Source organism: Leptonotus elevatus, chromosome 7 (genome assembly GCF_054856555.1).
Source record: "Leptonotus elevatus isolate MCC_2025b chromosome 7, RoL_Lele_1.0, whole genome shotgun sequence".
Classification (NCBI taxonomy): domain Eukaryota; kingdom Metazoa; phylum Chordata; class Actinopteri; order Syngnathiformes; family Syngnathidae; genus Leptonotus; species Leptonotus elevatus.
Window position 1 is genome coordinate 3,768,397 of NC_141245.1, and position 16,428 is coordinate 3,784,824.

The 16,428-nt window shown below is 36.3% G+C and overlaps 1 protein-coding gene and 1 long non-coding RNA gene across 18 annotated transcripts in view; one reads left to right on the top strand and one right to left on the bottom strand.

Annotated features, from left to right (window-relative positions):
* Positions 1-16,428, top strand: part of phldb1b (pleckstrin homology-like domain, family B, member 1b) — a 107,112-nt gene that overhangs the window by 19,897 nt on the left and 70,787 nt on the right. For 16 of the 17 annotated variants that reach the window (XM_086079748.1, XM_086079750.1, XM_086079751.1 and 13 more), the window contains 3 exons: positions 1,800-1,901; positions 3,981-4,104; positions 5,068-5,238. In XM_086079748.1, coding sequence (XP_085935874.1) covers positions 1,800-1,901; positions 3,981-4,104; positions 5,068-5,238 — 397 coding nt within the window. Of the gene's footprint in view, positions 1-1,799; positions 1,902-3,980; positions 4,105-5,067; positions 5,239-9,844; positions 10,276-16,428 lie in introns of those variants that run through there. The other variant, XM_086079763.1, reaches the window with a different exon arrangement.
* Positions 4,989-9,733, bottom strand: LOC147170400 (uncharacterized). The gene is made up of 3 exons (XR_015095489.1): positions 9,671-9,733; positions 7,963-7,987; positions 4,989-5,294 (listed from the first exon to the last, which is right to left on the bottom strand). It is a non-coding gene; the product is annotated as an uncharacterized LOC147170400 (long non-coding RNA).

Here is a 16,428-nt window from a genome sequence, read left to right on the forward strand (position 1 = left end):
GTATCAATCATGTCTTTTCTAACCTTGACTTTGGCTTCCACCACAAATCACTTAAATGTTTTCTCACATATAATCCGCTCTAAACAGAATCGCACCACTTAACATGAATATTAATGGCCACTTCTTATATGTTGACATTGTGGAAATAGAGTGATGGCGCAAAAGGGATTTTTGTACAGTGAGTCCGTTTTTGTGTTTTCGTTGTAGCTTAGAGCCAAAAGAGCAGGCCAAGGTGGCTGATTTCCAATGTGTGACCTAGCGCAAGGGATTTAAATGAGTCTACGTGTTACCTCCTCAGTGGCCTGCATGCAGCTAAATACCCTCTACCATATGGAGCGTGCGTGTGTGTCCTGTCAGCATGAATCACATCTTAAGAGGTCAAGCAAGAAGTACAAATCTCTCTTAAACTCTTAAATAATAGCAATGGGACACATGAAAACAATTTAATCAGCACTGCACACTATTCTTAGTTCACTTTTTGCACTAAATGGACACTTCATGAAGGCTGAAATGTAAAATAGAAAAATGGAAGTGGAATGTTAGTGATATGTAAGGATATTGATGTGAAGTGATATTCAATGAAATTAGTGTTTTTCTAATGTGTCACTGGGAGTGAATGAGGATTTTTATTTTTATTTTATTTTTTGTATAGCGTGGAAATGTTGTCATGTTGAAAATCGTTCCCAATGTGAATGGAATGAGCTTAACATTAGGATTTGAATACGAATGATGCAAATCTGCGTTGTTTAATGTCCTGTTTTGTTAAATATGAATAAATACCAGTAGGTATTTTTATATGAGAAATTTAATGGTCAAGTTGTTGAATATGTTTTTTTGTGCATAGGAATTTTTGGCATGTTGAAAATCCTTCCCAAGGTGAATTGAATGAGATGAATGTTTTGTATTTAGAATGGCAATGGTGTGAATCTGTTATGCTGAATGTCCCATTGGAAACGAATGGGGAATTTTGGGTTGAAAATGTTGAATTTGGAAAAAAAAAATTTTAATGACAAAAATAATACCCCCCATGATGAGAATATTTGGAATATGTTGAAATCGGAATGTTGTGAATCGAATGAATTATGTGGAAGGAGATGTATGTTAAAAAAGTGGCAAGATGTTATTTGGCCTGATATCGCGTCTTAGAGGAAGGGACAGTACAGAGAGGAGAAATCATTTTAACTCCAATCTGTTAAATTATGCTTTCTTCTTGAAAATGGGAATAAACCTGAATTGTGCATGCAAATGCACAATTGTGGGCAGATTTGAAAATATTTTTGAATTCACTATTGTTGATGCAGGTTGCAATGTTGTAGAATTGAAGTGAATTATAACTTTAATTCATAAATATTGCTAAATATATCATGAAATGACATTATTGTCATTATTATTATTATTGTTGTGAAAGCCACTAGAGGAAAAAATGAGGGCAGATTTGGAATCAGCGCAAAAAAAAAAATCTTCTTGAAAAGGTTGTTTTTTTTCATCTCTGGTAAAACTTTGTTGACCACATCACCACAAACACCTCACAATATAATATACACCACAGCCACAAAATATTACTCCATGAGTAGGTTTCTTACAGCATTCTTGTATCTGGGAAGGCTGTGAAAGCTTGTGTATTGGCTCTCATTGTAAAGTTTGTGGTGGGTGGGACAGGTGGATGTGCGTATTTTCCCAACCAAAAAAGACCCAACCAGTTACAAAACCGAAGTCACCCTTGCAACTTTTGTTTTTCATTATTATTGTCTGGACAATAAAACATAAAATGAAAACTAAACTTTAATTTCCTCACTCAGGATATTCATGTGAGTCAGGGAGCCGCAGACATCTCGATGGACATGGACCGCCTGAACAGGAATGCACCAGAGAGTGGTGCACAAGCCCGCCAGGTGTTGAAGGTGAGTTTGGAGCATGTGTCAGAGATATATGTTAGGTGTGAGTTTAGAGAGTAAAATAGTAGTAAAAAGAAGATGAATACTCTTTGATTGCAGTACTGTAAATCTTAAGTGTTGGTTCTCTGTTCTCCCTCTTCTTATTTGAACTGAATTAATATAATTCCTTGAATTGCCAGCCAGTCAGACGTGTGCTGAAAACATATTGCATGTCAGCAGGTTGAAATAGGAATTTCCCATCTGAGTCAGTGATTAGTTGAAGCCATAAATTGAATATGTTGAAAATATAGGACATAGAGAAAAGAACAGTTAATTAATTCTTATCATTTCTTATTTAATTTAACACAATTAATTAATAGGTGTTAGTGAACTGACACAATAAAAACTGTTGATAGCGATTAGAGGGGAAGAAATACATCCACCATTATTGCATTTTCAGTCTAATGCGTTGAAATGAGATCACAGCTTTGGACAAGTGTCTTGGACTGAAACATTTCAACACATTTCTGAAACAACTTATTCATCAGTAAGGAGTCTGACATTACAGCTTCAAGAAGTCTTTTTTTAAATCATACTAAGAAATTTTGATCAGTATAGATGAGTTTTGAATAGAGTGCTAACCTCAACAGAATGTATATAAAACATAATACATATGGAGGACAAAAAAAGACAAAATTTAAAATAAAAAAAGGTGAAAATAAAAACCGATATAAAAATATAATTCAAAAATTAAATACAAAAAATAAATATGAATGGCAATAAAAACAACAAACTATATAGATATACCTAAAAAAATAAAAAATAAAAGTACAAATAAATAAATAAAAATAAAAAAACGAGATTCAAAATATAAAAATAAATGTGAAAAGAAATAAATATATAAATATATTTAATTATCAATCAATCAATAAAAAGGCTCTGCTCTGCTCTCATATTTATTCATTTATTGTCAGGATGAAATCCGTTATCAAATGTTAGTCAAATGAGGGGTCAGTTCTAAGCAATTTTTTGTTGGTTTTATTTCCATTTATATTTATGTGTTTGCATTTAATTATTTAATTATATTTTTTATATCCATTTCTATTTTCACTGTATTTATTTTTTATTTTGGTATTTTTGGTCCTCCATATATACATATAATAATTGAATGATTATGATAATACAAATGTAATGTAACTTATTAGCTCATACACACCTGGTAATAGGCCGTTGATTTGAAGCTAAAGCAAACTGTGCCACATGGGAGCAGCAGCGCTCTGTGGCAGAGACAATAACTGCATTCCTGCTTTCCCATCACTCTCTCGTCCTCATTCCCACTAACACTAACTAAATTATTAGTTATGCTACACACATCTAACATGTTTTTCCCAAATCACACACTAATACAGAATAGAGGAATAACAACAACAAATTCTGCCCATGTGAGCTGCAATCTGAATAAAAAGAAAATAGATTTAAGTTCCAATTCTTGAAAACACTTATCACGAGCCAGCAATGCCATGTTTGTTCATTGTGGAGCTCTGATTCTATTGCAACACCCCCACAGACAAACACACATAATCGGGCACATATTTCCCTGTGTGTTGAGGAATGTGTAAATAGAGCAGCCATCTCTTCTAATCACTTCTTATAGTGAAGACATTGATGAAGGCGCCTCCTCTCATTGCCGTGCATGACGAGTAAACCTCTTTAAATTGGATGCATTAGTGAAGCATTCACAAGTCAACGTCTTGTGTCACGGTGAAGCACTTTGAGCTAATTGTCAGGACACGACAACTGGCTTGGTCCAGTTCCAAGTCCAACAAGTTATTTTTTGTACTTTAGTACCGGCTTTTTATTTAATTGCATGCTCCTTTTGTGCCTACTTCAAATTATAGGTGATACACTATATTGCCATGTATGTTGAAATAAATTAGACATGAATGATGATGTTTCAGTATACTTTATACTTTCACATTTTTAAAGAGAAAAATTGCATAGTTCTGTGTATATTTCATCATAAAATTGCCTTTAAAATGATCTACAACCTAGTAAGTACAATTCTGAATATTTAAATCGGTTTCTTGTCTTGGTCTTCCTCAACAGAGCACTCCACTGGATCTGATCAAGACTGGAAAGGGACTGAAGTTGCAGGCGGAGCGCCCACATCTAGTCAGCCTAGGAAGCGGACGTCTGAGTGTTGCCATCACTCTACTGCCTCTCCCTGAGGGTGAGGATTTTGTCCACCTTGGCGTTATCGTGAAAATTTGCTGCCGTGCACAACACTCCAGTCAGTTAGTTACTTTGCTTGTTATCACCTCACTGTCTACTTTCTTTCAGTGTTTGTTGGCGGGTTTCTACATGTGTAACCTTTTGGCCTTGTCTGCCTTTTCACTATAATACCTCTGCTGTGTGGCTCTTTGTCTGCACCTCCTTCCCTTTATGTGTGTTTCTGTGTGTGTGTGCGTGTGTGTATTCAGGCTGGTACACAGGGTGTGTTTCTTGACACATACCTGTGCCATTTTGTGAGGCCGTCTGCCAGCCTGGAGCCTTTTTTGTTTTTAAAGTTTGCCCAACCATTTTTGATCGTCTTCAGTACAAAATTCCAAAAACCCAACACACGTTTTTGACTCGGTTCACAAGCATATTACGTTCTCCTTCATTTGACGATTGGGGTGGATTTTAAACAGTGTTGAAGGGCCAAAACATCCCTTAAGAAAATTAAACTGCACTAAAAAACTAGCCATCAGAGGGTGCTAGAACTGCAAAAATTGAAATCAACCTGACTTTTTAAAAAGATGTGCTGCTTTTAATATCGTGACATGACGATGACGCTATTGTGGCAATTATAATAATATTGTCGTTATTGTCACATCACTACACCATACCATTTTCAAGCTCATTATCTTGAGTGACTATATATATATATATATATATATATATATATATATATATATATATATATATATACACACATACACATACATATATATCCAAGACTGTTTTACTGGTACAACCATAAACTGTAGCCTATGCATATGTACAGACATGTCAATTCTTTACAAGATAGTATGGTTATTGAGTTACGTGCTTTAAGTGTAAAATTAGGATTTACCACATACTGTATATCATATGCTACTAGAACATTTTCCTCACATCAGCCATCAGTACAATGCTTTCTTCTTCCCATCAGGCCGCACAACTGTTGGTCATGGTCCTGTGGATATCAACATCCAAGGCCCCGGGGTGGAAGCTCAACATTGCTACATACAGAATAGGTCAGGGGTCATCATGTTACATCCATGCGGGAACCTGTGTGCTGTTGATGGACTCCAAGTGACACAACCGATCCGCTTGTCCCAGGGTAAGACTTCAATCTAAGCTGCTTTCACGCTGGCCATCTTTTTCTGCAGATCATTTCTGTGTGTAAGGTTAAGGAAGGTTGAATGTGACTGAAAAATTTGCAAGCTTCTGAAATAGTATCAGATTTTGGGGGTCTCATTAAGAAAAAGCTTGGTCCCAACCCTGTTGCTGTGGTGTAATGTTATGTTAATACACCTGTGGTGACTCTAGATGCATTCTGGTCTTTGAGATGAAGTCAGTTTAAGCAATCCATTTATAATTACTATATTATTGATTGCCACAATCGAAGTCCATAGTACACTAGAAGAGTAAATTCATTATTATAAACATTTGCTGACTCAGCAAGGGAAGTTGCTCCATTCAATAAAGCACAGTCAGCTCTTTGAAGTAGCTATTGACTAGAGGGCCATGTGTCTTTATGAAGTTAATAGGTATTACATGTGTCCAGAGGAGAACAAATATTTTCAATGTTGTATAGTTATATAAACAGAAGCATTCAGTATGCTCGGCACAGAACAATACGCACTTATGGACTATGTTTTTTATTTTATTTTTTGCACTTAATTTTGCATTGATGCTTTACAGCCACACTGTATGTGTGTGCCTGCCAAGGCAGTTGAACCCCACAGCCCCTCCTCACGCCCCACTTATGAAGTTCAGTAATGCCCAATCACAGTTGTAACTGGATCCTGGTTCAAAGTGCAGCTAATAGAGGCGGAAGAAAGTAAAGAGTAACCCATGACCAGCAGTAGAGGAACTACATTATTTTTATTTTTTTCTAAAGAGCTCAGTATTGTTCATTCGGTAATGTCATCATCATTGCTCTTTTTTTTTTTTATATATATATTTTTATATATATATTTTATTATTATTATTTTTTTTGTATGTGGGTGAGTATGTGCATGTGCGTGCGTGCGTGCGTGCATGTGTGTATTTGTTAGCTCACCAAAAACCTATTAGAAAAAATCCCATACCGCCATACAGAGGAACTACATACTGACTGAGCTACCTGCCTACTTAGTCATGTAACATTCTTAGACATTTACATCAGAGCTCAGTGCATTTCCAGCTTTTGTAGGAATGCTCATCATTAGTCACTGCTCACAGGGTGTGGATTTTCTTCTGTATAATTTTTCTCCCTCACAAAAACTTCACTGTTTTTATTGTAGGACCTCCTGTATCAACTAATATTGAGTCAATAGTGAGACGTGACTGAACGCAAATCCACTGATCAGCTTAACATTCAACTTGGCTGGGCAAACAACGTGTAGAGATAATGCTTTTATACTGTTTCCACAGAAGTGCTTTCACTGTCAGAATCAAAACTTCTGTTATATGGGAAGAGATAAGGAGTGTCATTAAGGAGGTATTTTATGTTGTTGACATAGTGGTGTCGTGGTTTGTAGTACAGGAAACAAATCAGACATTGATGGTTATTAGTTACTCAATATTTTGATGAGTAACGCAGTGCAATTACAGCACTCATGCAAAGCATTTCTGGCTTTTATCAACAGCAATTCTTTGTTGGCCAAATTTCACAGTAATGAGTTTTTTTTTCCCTGGTTGTTTTACTTTGCACACTAACACTTAAATGCATCTTTACATGCTCGACACTCACATTGCTAATAATATAGAGACATCAGATCTGTCTCTGGCATCTGTGACATGCTTCCAATGCACTTTAACTGGGTGCCACGGTCAGAGTGCAGGTTTACAGTGGATGAACTACACTTGGGACTGCAAGTGATAACAATCTGAATAATACACTTTTAAATCATATCCATGGATACTACAGGCTGACACCAGCACTAAGCGATGCAATGAAAACAATACTGTACACTTTGATGTTATTGGTCTACTTTAATTATTCATCATCTTCCTCCAGTGTTGGCTGGCGGTTTACTAAGAATAGCCAATGATTGGATTGAGAAAATTATTACAGTAAGCCTGTCTCATTTTTACCAGTCATACAGCATTACGTGATCTTTAAGCGCACTAGTTAAACAAACAAATTTTGATTTGAGTCTTACTACTGAGTGTCCATTTATAATGATAATGTCAATGTTATACTATTGTGTCAATATTGCTGTATGTTTGTTGTAAGTGTATAGCAAATAAAAAAGAACAAAATAAAAATGTCTGAATTACATGTTCGGTGAATTAGTTGTCTTAGCTTTTTGTCCAGTTGAATTTGTGCAGTAAGAAAGCCATTTTGTTTATTGTTTCTACTTGTAAGGAACAGGAATTTGTGGGGTGAGTAGCACAAGTTAGTATGTATGTTGTATCTATATTTTTTATACCAAATCTTTACTGCCTGTGCTAAACAGGTTAACCCCTTCAGACCTGTATTTTTTCTGCTGGACAAAAAAAAAATCTTATTTTTTTTGTGCGTGCTGATTTTGACTCTTTTTCCACATAAGAACAACATTTATTTATTTATTTTAAAAAAAGACGTTTTTTTGGGGGGGGGGTTATCTCATGTTTTTAGTTATAGTGGACGTCAGGATAATATGGCTGTAACGTTTTGTAAGCTTACCAAGCTTATATGCAACATTTTTTAACATGAAAATCATGCAAATCAACTTACGACTGTGATTGGTTAGTTAGGATCCAATCATAAACTAAAAATAAAAATGTTAACATCATTCAATTATTGGTGTAGACAAGCAAATATGTCATGTCAGCTTGGACCATCTACGGGTCTAAAGTGTTAATCTGATGTTACCATTGACTCTTCTTTGTCCAGTCAGCTGTGGTTGGCATCAGCATCATGCAAAAAAGGAAAGTTGCTATCAGTGAAGGAAATCTCAATACATAGAAATATCAGGATGAGATTCTTTCCATCTCTGTCCTTCAAGATGACAGTTGATGCGCACCCCCACAGAATCTTATTTTGGGCATGGTAGAGGAGTAGAATGACATTTAACAGGACGTTTAACGAGGCTGGTGACCAGCATGAGGAGGTGCCAGGCTGTTGTGGCTGTGTAAGATTCTTCTGCATGCTGGTTGGAATGTTGGCTCCTGATTATTTGCCAAAGGAGTAAATTGTGAAATTACTGATGTTACTGATAAGACTTCAGTGATTCAGTCCACCAATTAACATCAAACAAGAATCGACAGAAACAGGGAATACGTTGTTTGTCACAGGCAGTGAAAATTTGGCACATTTTTCTCAGTTGTTCTGCTTATTGCATGACGTATTAATTATTTGAGAGCGGAAAAAAAACAGGTTTCCTAATGTTTTCAAATTTATTGGCAAGAAGCAATGTTGACAAATAATCTACTTAATAAATTTAAATTTGTCAGTTTTAATCATTTTCAAAAAAACTGCTCTAAATGGAAATTAAAATCAACTGAATTTGAGCAAAACTCCTGTATCGAAATAAGCATAGTGAACAGTGCCAATTGACAATTCCGAGATGACGTCACAAGTCAAAATGTCGGTCAATTCGGTGAAAGAAATCTCTCCGCTCATTGAAAAGTATTAAATCTTTGTAATTTCATTTGTGAGGATTATTTTGATTTTAAAATGTGATGAGATGTCTTTTGACTACCATAAGAATCTGTGTGGTTTGTATGATAGTTAAAGGCAAAAGCAATACAATCTACTGTTTTCACCGCGTATAAAGGAAGCATTTGCATTGCGTTGCATTGGGGAAGTATCAGAAATGCCCTGATGTTCGGAACTGTATGTATGTGTATATATATATATATATACATTGTTATTAGTTACTCAATATTTTGATGAGTAACGCAGTGCAATTACAGCATATATATATATATAATTACAGCATATATATATATATATATATATATATATATATATATATATGCTGTAATTGCACTGCGTTACTCATCAAAATATTGAGTAACTAATAACAATGTATATATATATATATATATATATATATATATATATATATATATATATATATATATATATATATATATATATATATAAAGTGAACAATTATGCACAAACAAACAATTCACTCATGTATCATCAAATAACAAATTACTTGACATATAGATTGAGCAATAATATAATTGAACACAGAAAATAAAATAAATAAAATACATCCAACAGAAACTATATTTGTAAGAGGACTGTGTATAACAAATCAAATGTCAATAGTATTTAACGGACAAGGTATTGGAAAGCATGTAGGGATCCTTCTATGGGCCAGCATCGTAATTAGTCTTTAGTTTTTTTTCCACTCACACAAACATGCACACAGACAAACATGGTCTCCCAAGGGGTGAAGCGAACCCACGCCAACCTTCATCGAAGGAAAGTGACGGTTCCACTCCGCCACCTGGAGCACGTCAGCATCGTAATAGTGTTTAAATCACGATCAATTTGTTTCCATTTTGACTTTTATCATGACATTTAGCCAAACTAAATAGCCTGTATACAATGAAGGATTACATACGTCTGTATTACGCAGTAGATCATCTTTATGTTGGTCTCCACCATGACACAACTCTCCTCTTGTGGGGTCTCCTTTGATTGTGCCCCCTCCTCCGGTCTCCTCCTCTTGCTCCTCCCTCCGCTCCTCCCCTGACAACCCGGCTTCTCTCTCTCTCTCCCTCTCTCTTGAGTTTGTGCGGGCTCAGGCACTGGGAGTGCTTAAAGCCGGCTGTTAGTCACAGTCACAGGAGGCTCCTCTTGGATGAGAAAGCGTATTGTTGCCCATTGGACTAAAAGAAGATAAGGACTTGAAAGCGTCTAAAGTTGGTGGTGGGATGTGCCCACGTACGCAGCAGTGGGTAAACTCGGCGCGTAACAAGTGAACAAGGAGGCAGCTGCCGTTGAGATCGCTCCGGTGTCTGCAGCATTCATGAGTCAATAGGGTTTTATTGGAATTATCATAACAAAAGAACGCGAGGACAAAGCCCATAAATACTGCTGTTGTTGCCTAAAAATCAGTCGCACTAAATCAGAAGACACGTGTTTTTTTTTGTTTTTTTTATTGAAAAGCTGCAAAGGCGATGAACACAGCAGAGGGAGCGAACGCCTTCATTCATTGGACCTAAAGTAAGCGAGCTTGTTTTATCATCTGTAGTCTTTATTGCTTTAATGCAGTGTCAGAAATTAGTTTGTTGTTTATGTGGAAAATGTTGCACACGATACCAGTTTGTTTCAGTATGGATACACTATGAAAACTACACTTTTTGAAATGGAAACTTTCACATTTTGAAACCTGTTGTTGAATTAATACCTCCCTGACAGTGTCAGGTGACAGTTAATATCATTTACATTTTCTTTCAGAAACTCCTAAACCGAATAGTAGTTTTGGCAATGTTACGTTAGTTCGAAAATGTTTCAACACATGAAAGTTCACATTCTTATTCTTTTTGTTGTTGTTTTTGTTTCAAACCTGTTGTGGTGTTGTATAAATTCAAAGTCATAAATACTGTATCATTGCTCAGATACATCCATCCATCCATTTTTGAAAAGACCACTTATGCTGTTCAGGGTTCACAGGTCGCCAATCAATCGCAGGGCACATACAGAGACAACCATTTACTCTCAACTTCACACTGTGACTGATTGGGGACTGAACCCACACTTCCTGTAGCCAAGTCAGGTGAATGTAGCACTTCTTCATCAGTCATCAGCGACTCCAAATACATATACAGTTGACACTTGCTATTCACGGGGGATAGGGATTGAACCAGGCCGCGATTGACAACCCCGTTCGGAAATACACTTCGAGTGCGCGCCACCCCACTCCGTCTGTTCGAAAACTCAGAGCGTTGTTGGAATATGTCGTTCGAGTGCTGGAGCACGCTCTGGCCACTCTGACTGGAGACACGGAGCAGCCAGAGCGTCAGGCAGGATGAATAGAAACTGGACAAGTAAGACGCGAGGATTGTGGGATGACGGGATATTTAAATGACCTCGTTCATCATTCGTCACAAGTCGGCAAGTTTATTAATTTTTTTCTGAAAAAGGTGTTGTTTTTTTAGCGGCACAACCAACAGAGCACTTTAGCTAATGTTTGCAGTAGTATCACTAACTAGTGAGTGAATGTAATAATAATTTGTGATAAGGTATAAATCCATAAATGCATATATTAATAGTACAGACCAGTAATCCCCAACGTTTTTTGCGCCATGGACCACTTCATTCAAGTACGACATGCTTTTCGTAGACTGGAAACCATGACGTTAGATTGTTTTTAAATTGCCAGTTTTAAAGCGTCTGTACTGACAAATAAGGTAATTAGGGAGTACTTAATTTTTTAAAATTAAAATATTGAGTTATTTTTTAAATTAAAATGAAAAAGCTGATCAACAGAGAAAATCATTAAAATATTTTTTTGACTCAACATTGCAATAAATGTAGAAGAACAGCTAACAGTGAACTACTAAAATTAAAATGTAAACACTGTAATTTGTCATTTATGACCATGCATACAAAGTTAACAACATTGCTACTTGTAAATGTGCATAATCCAAACATGACAGTTGAATGTTTTGGTCCGCTGTCTGAACAGATAGTTAATAGTGGCCAAAGTCAAAAACGAACTTCCTTCTCAACACTATATACAATCACTGTACTACACTATATATGAATAATTGCAAGATGCTTGGTGGGATACATTGTGGTTATCTATGACTATTTGTATTATAATCAAAATTCTTATTAGACAAAAGTTTCCCTTTTACTTGATTGTTGTCATATTAAAGTATAGTACACCAATTGTGTGTTTATAATATTGAGCTATCTTGAATTATTATCTGTCAACTATTTGTACTAGTGTTGTGTTTCCTCATTGGTAGATTAAAACCCAAGCAAATAATGCAATGTATCAATTTGATCTTTGTTCATTGCATTTACTATGCATTGACTGACATTTTCCTTATCTCGTCCCCTATACTGCACTTGTTGAATAGCTCTGGTATATTATGCTTTTGTTGTGGGGTATTAAACACTTTTATAGTCCACATTTAGTTTAAACTCAGCAACTGCATCTCTCTCAAACATTTCAGCTTCAAAACAAGTTTTTGGAATCCAACTTGGTCAGTATAAATTCAACATTTAAGTTGCTCAAACATTGCTCCCACGTGTATGCGAGTTCTGTTTATAGACAGTCAGCACACAGCGGTCCAGTTTTGCAGACACCTCCCCACCACCACCTACTGACATAAGCAGACTTCACTGTCTCTGTCTACTGTTACATTGCTATTCCTGGTTGCCACTGTGACCCAACCAGGCCTTGTGACACAAGTAGAAACAAGCTTCATTTTTAATGATTGTGGCTTCGAAAATACTTTATTGAGATACATACTTTATGGGGGCTGTAGTTTTCACAGATTAGAAACAAACAAGGAAAAACAAACAATAAAACAAAAGTTAAGTTAAACCGGTACGATGTGGTGGAAAAGTGACATTTAAAGTGGACTAGAACCTGATTACTGAAAATTATTACTATCTGTTGAATGGTCTGATTGGAGAAATTGGAGACAATAACTGTCCCGGCAGCAGATAATCAAGTGGAATTTTGAGGTGAGGAAGTACTGTGCTGTTTTGAAACGGTCATGCGACCTACATGAGGTTAACACATCTAGCTAGGCCGTGCTGCTGAGGTAACCCTGCCCACCTGGTGGGGGAAAATAAATCGGCTGTGTGGTTGATATGATTGGAGCGGCATCCATTTACCTTCAGGTGTGGGGGATTGGCTTTAGTTGTGACAAAAGGAAGAGGGAGCCTTGGGTGTTGTGATCAGGGAACATCTGTTCAGGCAATCGGTGACCAACCACTGACACTTATAGTGATTGTGAGGTGTCAACTCGACAATTATGCATCTGGTCACTGTGATGTGAGTGTTGTTCACGAGGTGATGTCATTAGCAAAGTGCAATACGGTCAGTCCTCAAAAGCGAGTGGTACAGTTTTGGTTCAGAAGTTTTACAAAAGGTTTAAAAAAAATAATTGGTGCAATACCCATTTGACACCATATCGCTGATGTAACAACTAGTTTTACAGAACGGTGAGGTGGTGTGGTATTGGCCAAGCCGATTATCGGTGCCGATACTGGGCATTTTAACGGATATCGGTCTTTAAAAAAAAAAATCTGACGACTTATAAAAGGTATGTCTAAAACCATTTTAATCGCAGGGAACTATTTATTTAAATTTGCAATTAACTTTATAAGAGATGCTGCTGACCCTGGGATTGTTCTGAACGTTTTGTTTTTGTTTGAAATTAAAATAAAGAAATATGAAAGTTTAAGATTTCAGGTATTTTAAATTTTTTGAAAAAATATTTACTGTTGAAAACTATAAAGTGCTATTGTATTTACTTGTTTAAGTTTCCATTTAACTTTTTAAGATGTACTGTTAATCTTGGGAGCTCCCTCAACATTTATTTGGAAATTTAAAATGAAGTCTATTGTCTAAGATAAAAAAAAAAAAACATACATTTTGAAAACTGTGAAAAATTGGTCAATAAACATGCTTTAAGACATTACAACAAAGTCAAGATTGACATTTGCATTTTAAAAACATTATGACGCCAATATCCCCCCCCCCCCTTTTTTCTTTTTTTTTTACTGGAAATGAATATCGGCTTCAAATATCGGTTATCGGCCTCCTTGACTACACTTATCGGCATCAATATTGGCCCTGAAAAAAACATATTGCTCTATCTCTAAAAACAGGATTCAAACATGTATCTACCACCAAAAACATTCTTAAAAAATGTATTTTTATTCAAACTGCTACTCCCATGAATATAGAGTCTAACACCACACCCCTCCTTTGCATTGTCTTCAAAAGCAGTCTTCCTCTGGTATTTGAGATTGTGTTTGATGGCCCCTGACTATTTGGAAAAAACACCCATTGATCAACTGGGGGGCTTGACTTCTTGACCTTTGTCTCGGCCAAGTGTTCAATAGCAACTGTCAACCATAGTTATGGACACCCAATTTTGCAACTTCTCTACCACTTGAGCGACGTCCCATGCTGGTGGTTTAAAGACTTCAATACTGTATAGTTAACCAGTAATGAATCAAAGTCGTAGAGAACGCCTAACGGCACTGGCAATTTTTTATTCACCCACTAAATACCACAATCAGTCTTGAGTATGTTGGGTCATTCTTTTAACCATCTTCTTCCATCTTAGTAACTGTGATCTTGTTTTTTGGTCATGACCCACAGCTTGTGACCATCGGTGGAGGGAGGGAACGTAGATCAACCATTAAATGCAGAGTCACCATGAAAGACTGACACAGAGTCTGCAACTCTGCAGATGCAGTTAGCTTATCACTGCACTTAAAGGGGATTTTTTGGGGGACAATAATATGTTCTATGCAACCCCACTCGTCTAAATATGGTATTCTGGTTAATATTATGTTAGTGAAATATGAGTTAAGTTATCGAGCCGTTTTTATCCATCTCAGGGAGCGGCCATTTTGCCACTTGCTGTCAACTCAAGATGACACCAGGAGAGGTGTTTCCATCCAATTGTTGAAAATGTTTTAAGCAAATTTACTGAAAATGTGCAAAACGGACATGCGACTTATGGCCGTTTCCATTTGTTCTTCTTTTGCAAATATTGAGAGGGGACCCACCGCTGTAGGTGGCGGTATACACCGTAGAGATGTGATTCACCAGTAATTTAAAAGAAGAAGAACAGGAAGCGACTGCGCCATGCAATGACATCGTATGAGTTTGCTTTTGTAATTCTTGATAAACCATAGCGTTTCTTTGCTGTTTTCCAACTCAAATTGCATTAATATTCGCTTCTTTAATTAATTCCAAAAATATTTCAGTTTCGTCGTACCCCCAAACATACCTTATTTATCGTCCGCCATTGCTTTGTGACTACAAACGTACGTGTGACGTAATATCTGGTCAAAACGTGTGACGTGTATCTGGTCTTGTCAGCGGTTATGTTTATATAAAACCTGTTTCCATAGCCAAAATTCGCATTTTTTCGCTTCCAAATTCACCCCCTCAAAGCGTAAAAACTTGCGAATTTTGGTCCCTTTTTCGAATTTCAAGCATTTCCATTCAGTTTTATTTTTGCGTTTCTTGAAAATTCTAATAAAAATGGCTGAATGGAAACCCAACTAATGTTGCTCAGGTCTCAGGTAACAACCAATCGCAGCTCAGCTTCAGAAAACAGGTGAGCTGTGATTGGTCGTTGCCTGAGTCCTGAGCAACATTGATGTCGTCTTCAGTCGACAGCATGCGGCAAAAATGGCCACCCCTGAGATGGATAAAAACGGCTGGCTTTTGCTTCATAACTCTTATTCCACAAATGTAATATTAATCAGAATGTCATGTTTAGACTAGTGAGGTTACATACAACATATTATTGTCAAGAAATGTTTAAGGTTGACGTCCACTTAAATGGATGAAACACTGACTCAACCCACATCCCACTTCTGTATAGACTCTAGGGGTAGGACGATACGGGTAACTCACGATTCAATACTGTGACAATATGTGGCCCACGATATTGATAATAGATAGAAAATAGATACACGATATCTACAATATTCAACATATTGTCAGAAATGTTTTCAACGATAGATATGTCACAATATTCAGTACGTGAGTGACAGTGAAAATTTGCTGACTGTTGTTCTTCGCCAATAGTGTCAATTCTTCGCCACTACTTCTGCCTACTTTACCACCATTTAGGGATTAGCGCCCCCACAAACAAGACAGGAGAGATTAAGTACTGACGGCGACAGCAAAGGATCTCAAAAGTCATGGTTCGGATTGGATCGCGGATTTGAGTCACAGATCGAATTGTTTTTTGGGGATCAAAAAACAAAACAAAACAAGATAAATTTATTTAATTTATAAAACACTTTTGCCCATTAAATAATAATCATAAAATCCTTTCAAAATGTCTAATTTGGTTATTTAGGATTTAGGAACACAATTTTAAGTGCAATAAGAGGTAAATACATTCTTATTTTATACCTGGTTCATGTATAAAATAACAAGGTATTAATGGCATAAAGTTATTTTTCTAAAATCTAACTGTCAATATTTGACATTTTGAGTAGAATGTTTTTATTTATTGGAAAAGGTGTTTTATAAAATAAGTGAAGAAAAAGTTATATTATCTTTAAAAAAATAAAATAATTAAAAGACCTCAAAGTACAATTTAAGGCACATTCCCTTCCTTTAAACATGGAGATTGAATTACAAAGTAGCCTAGGCCC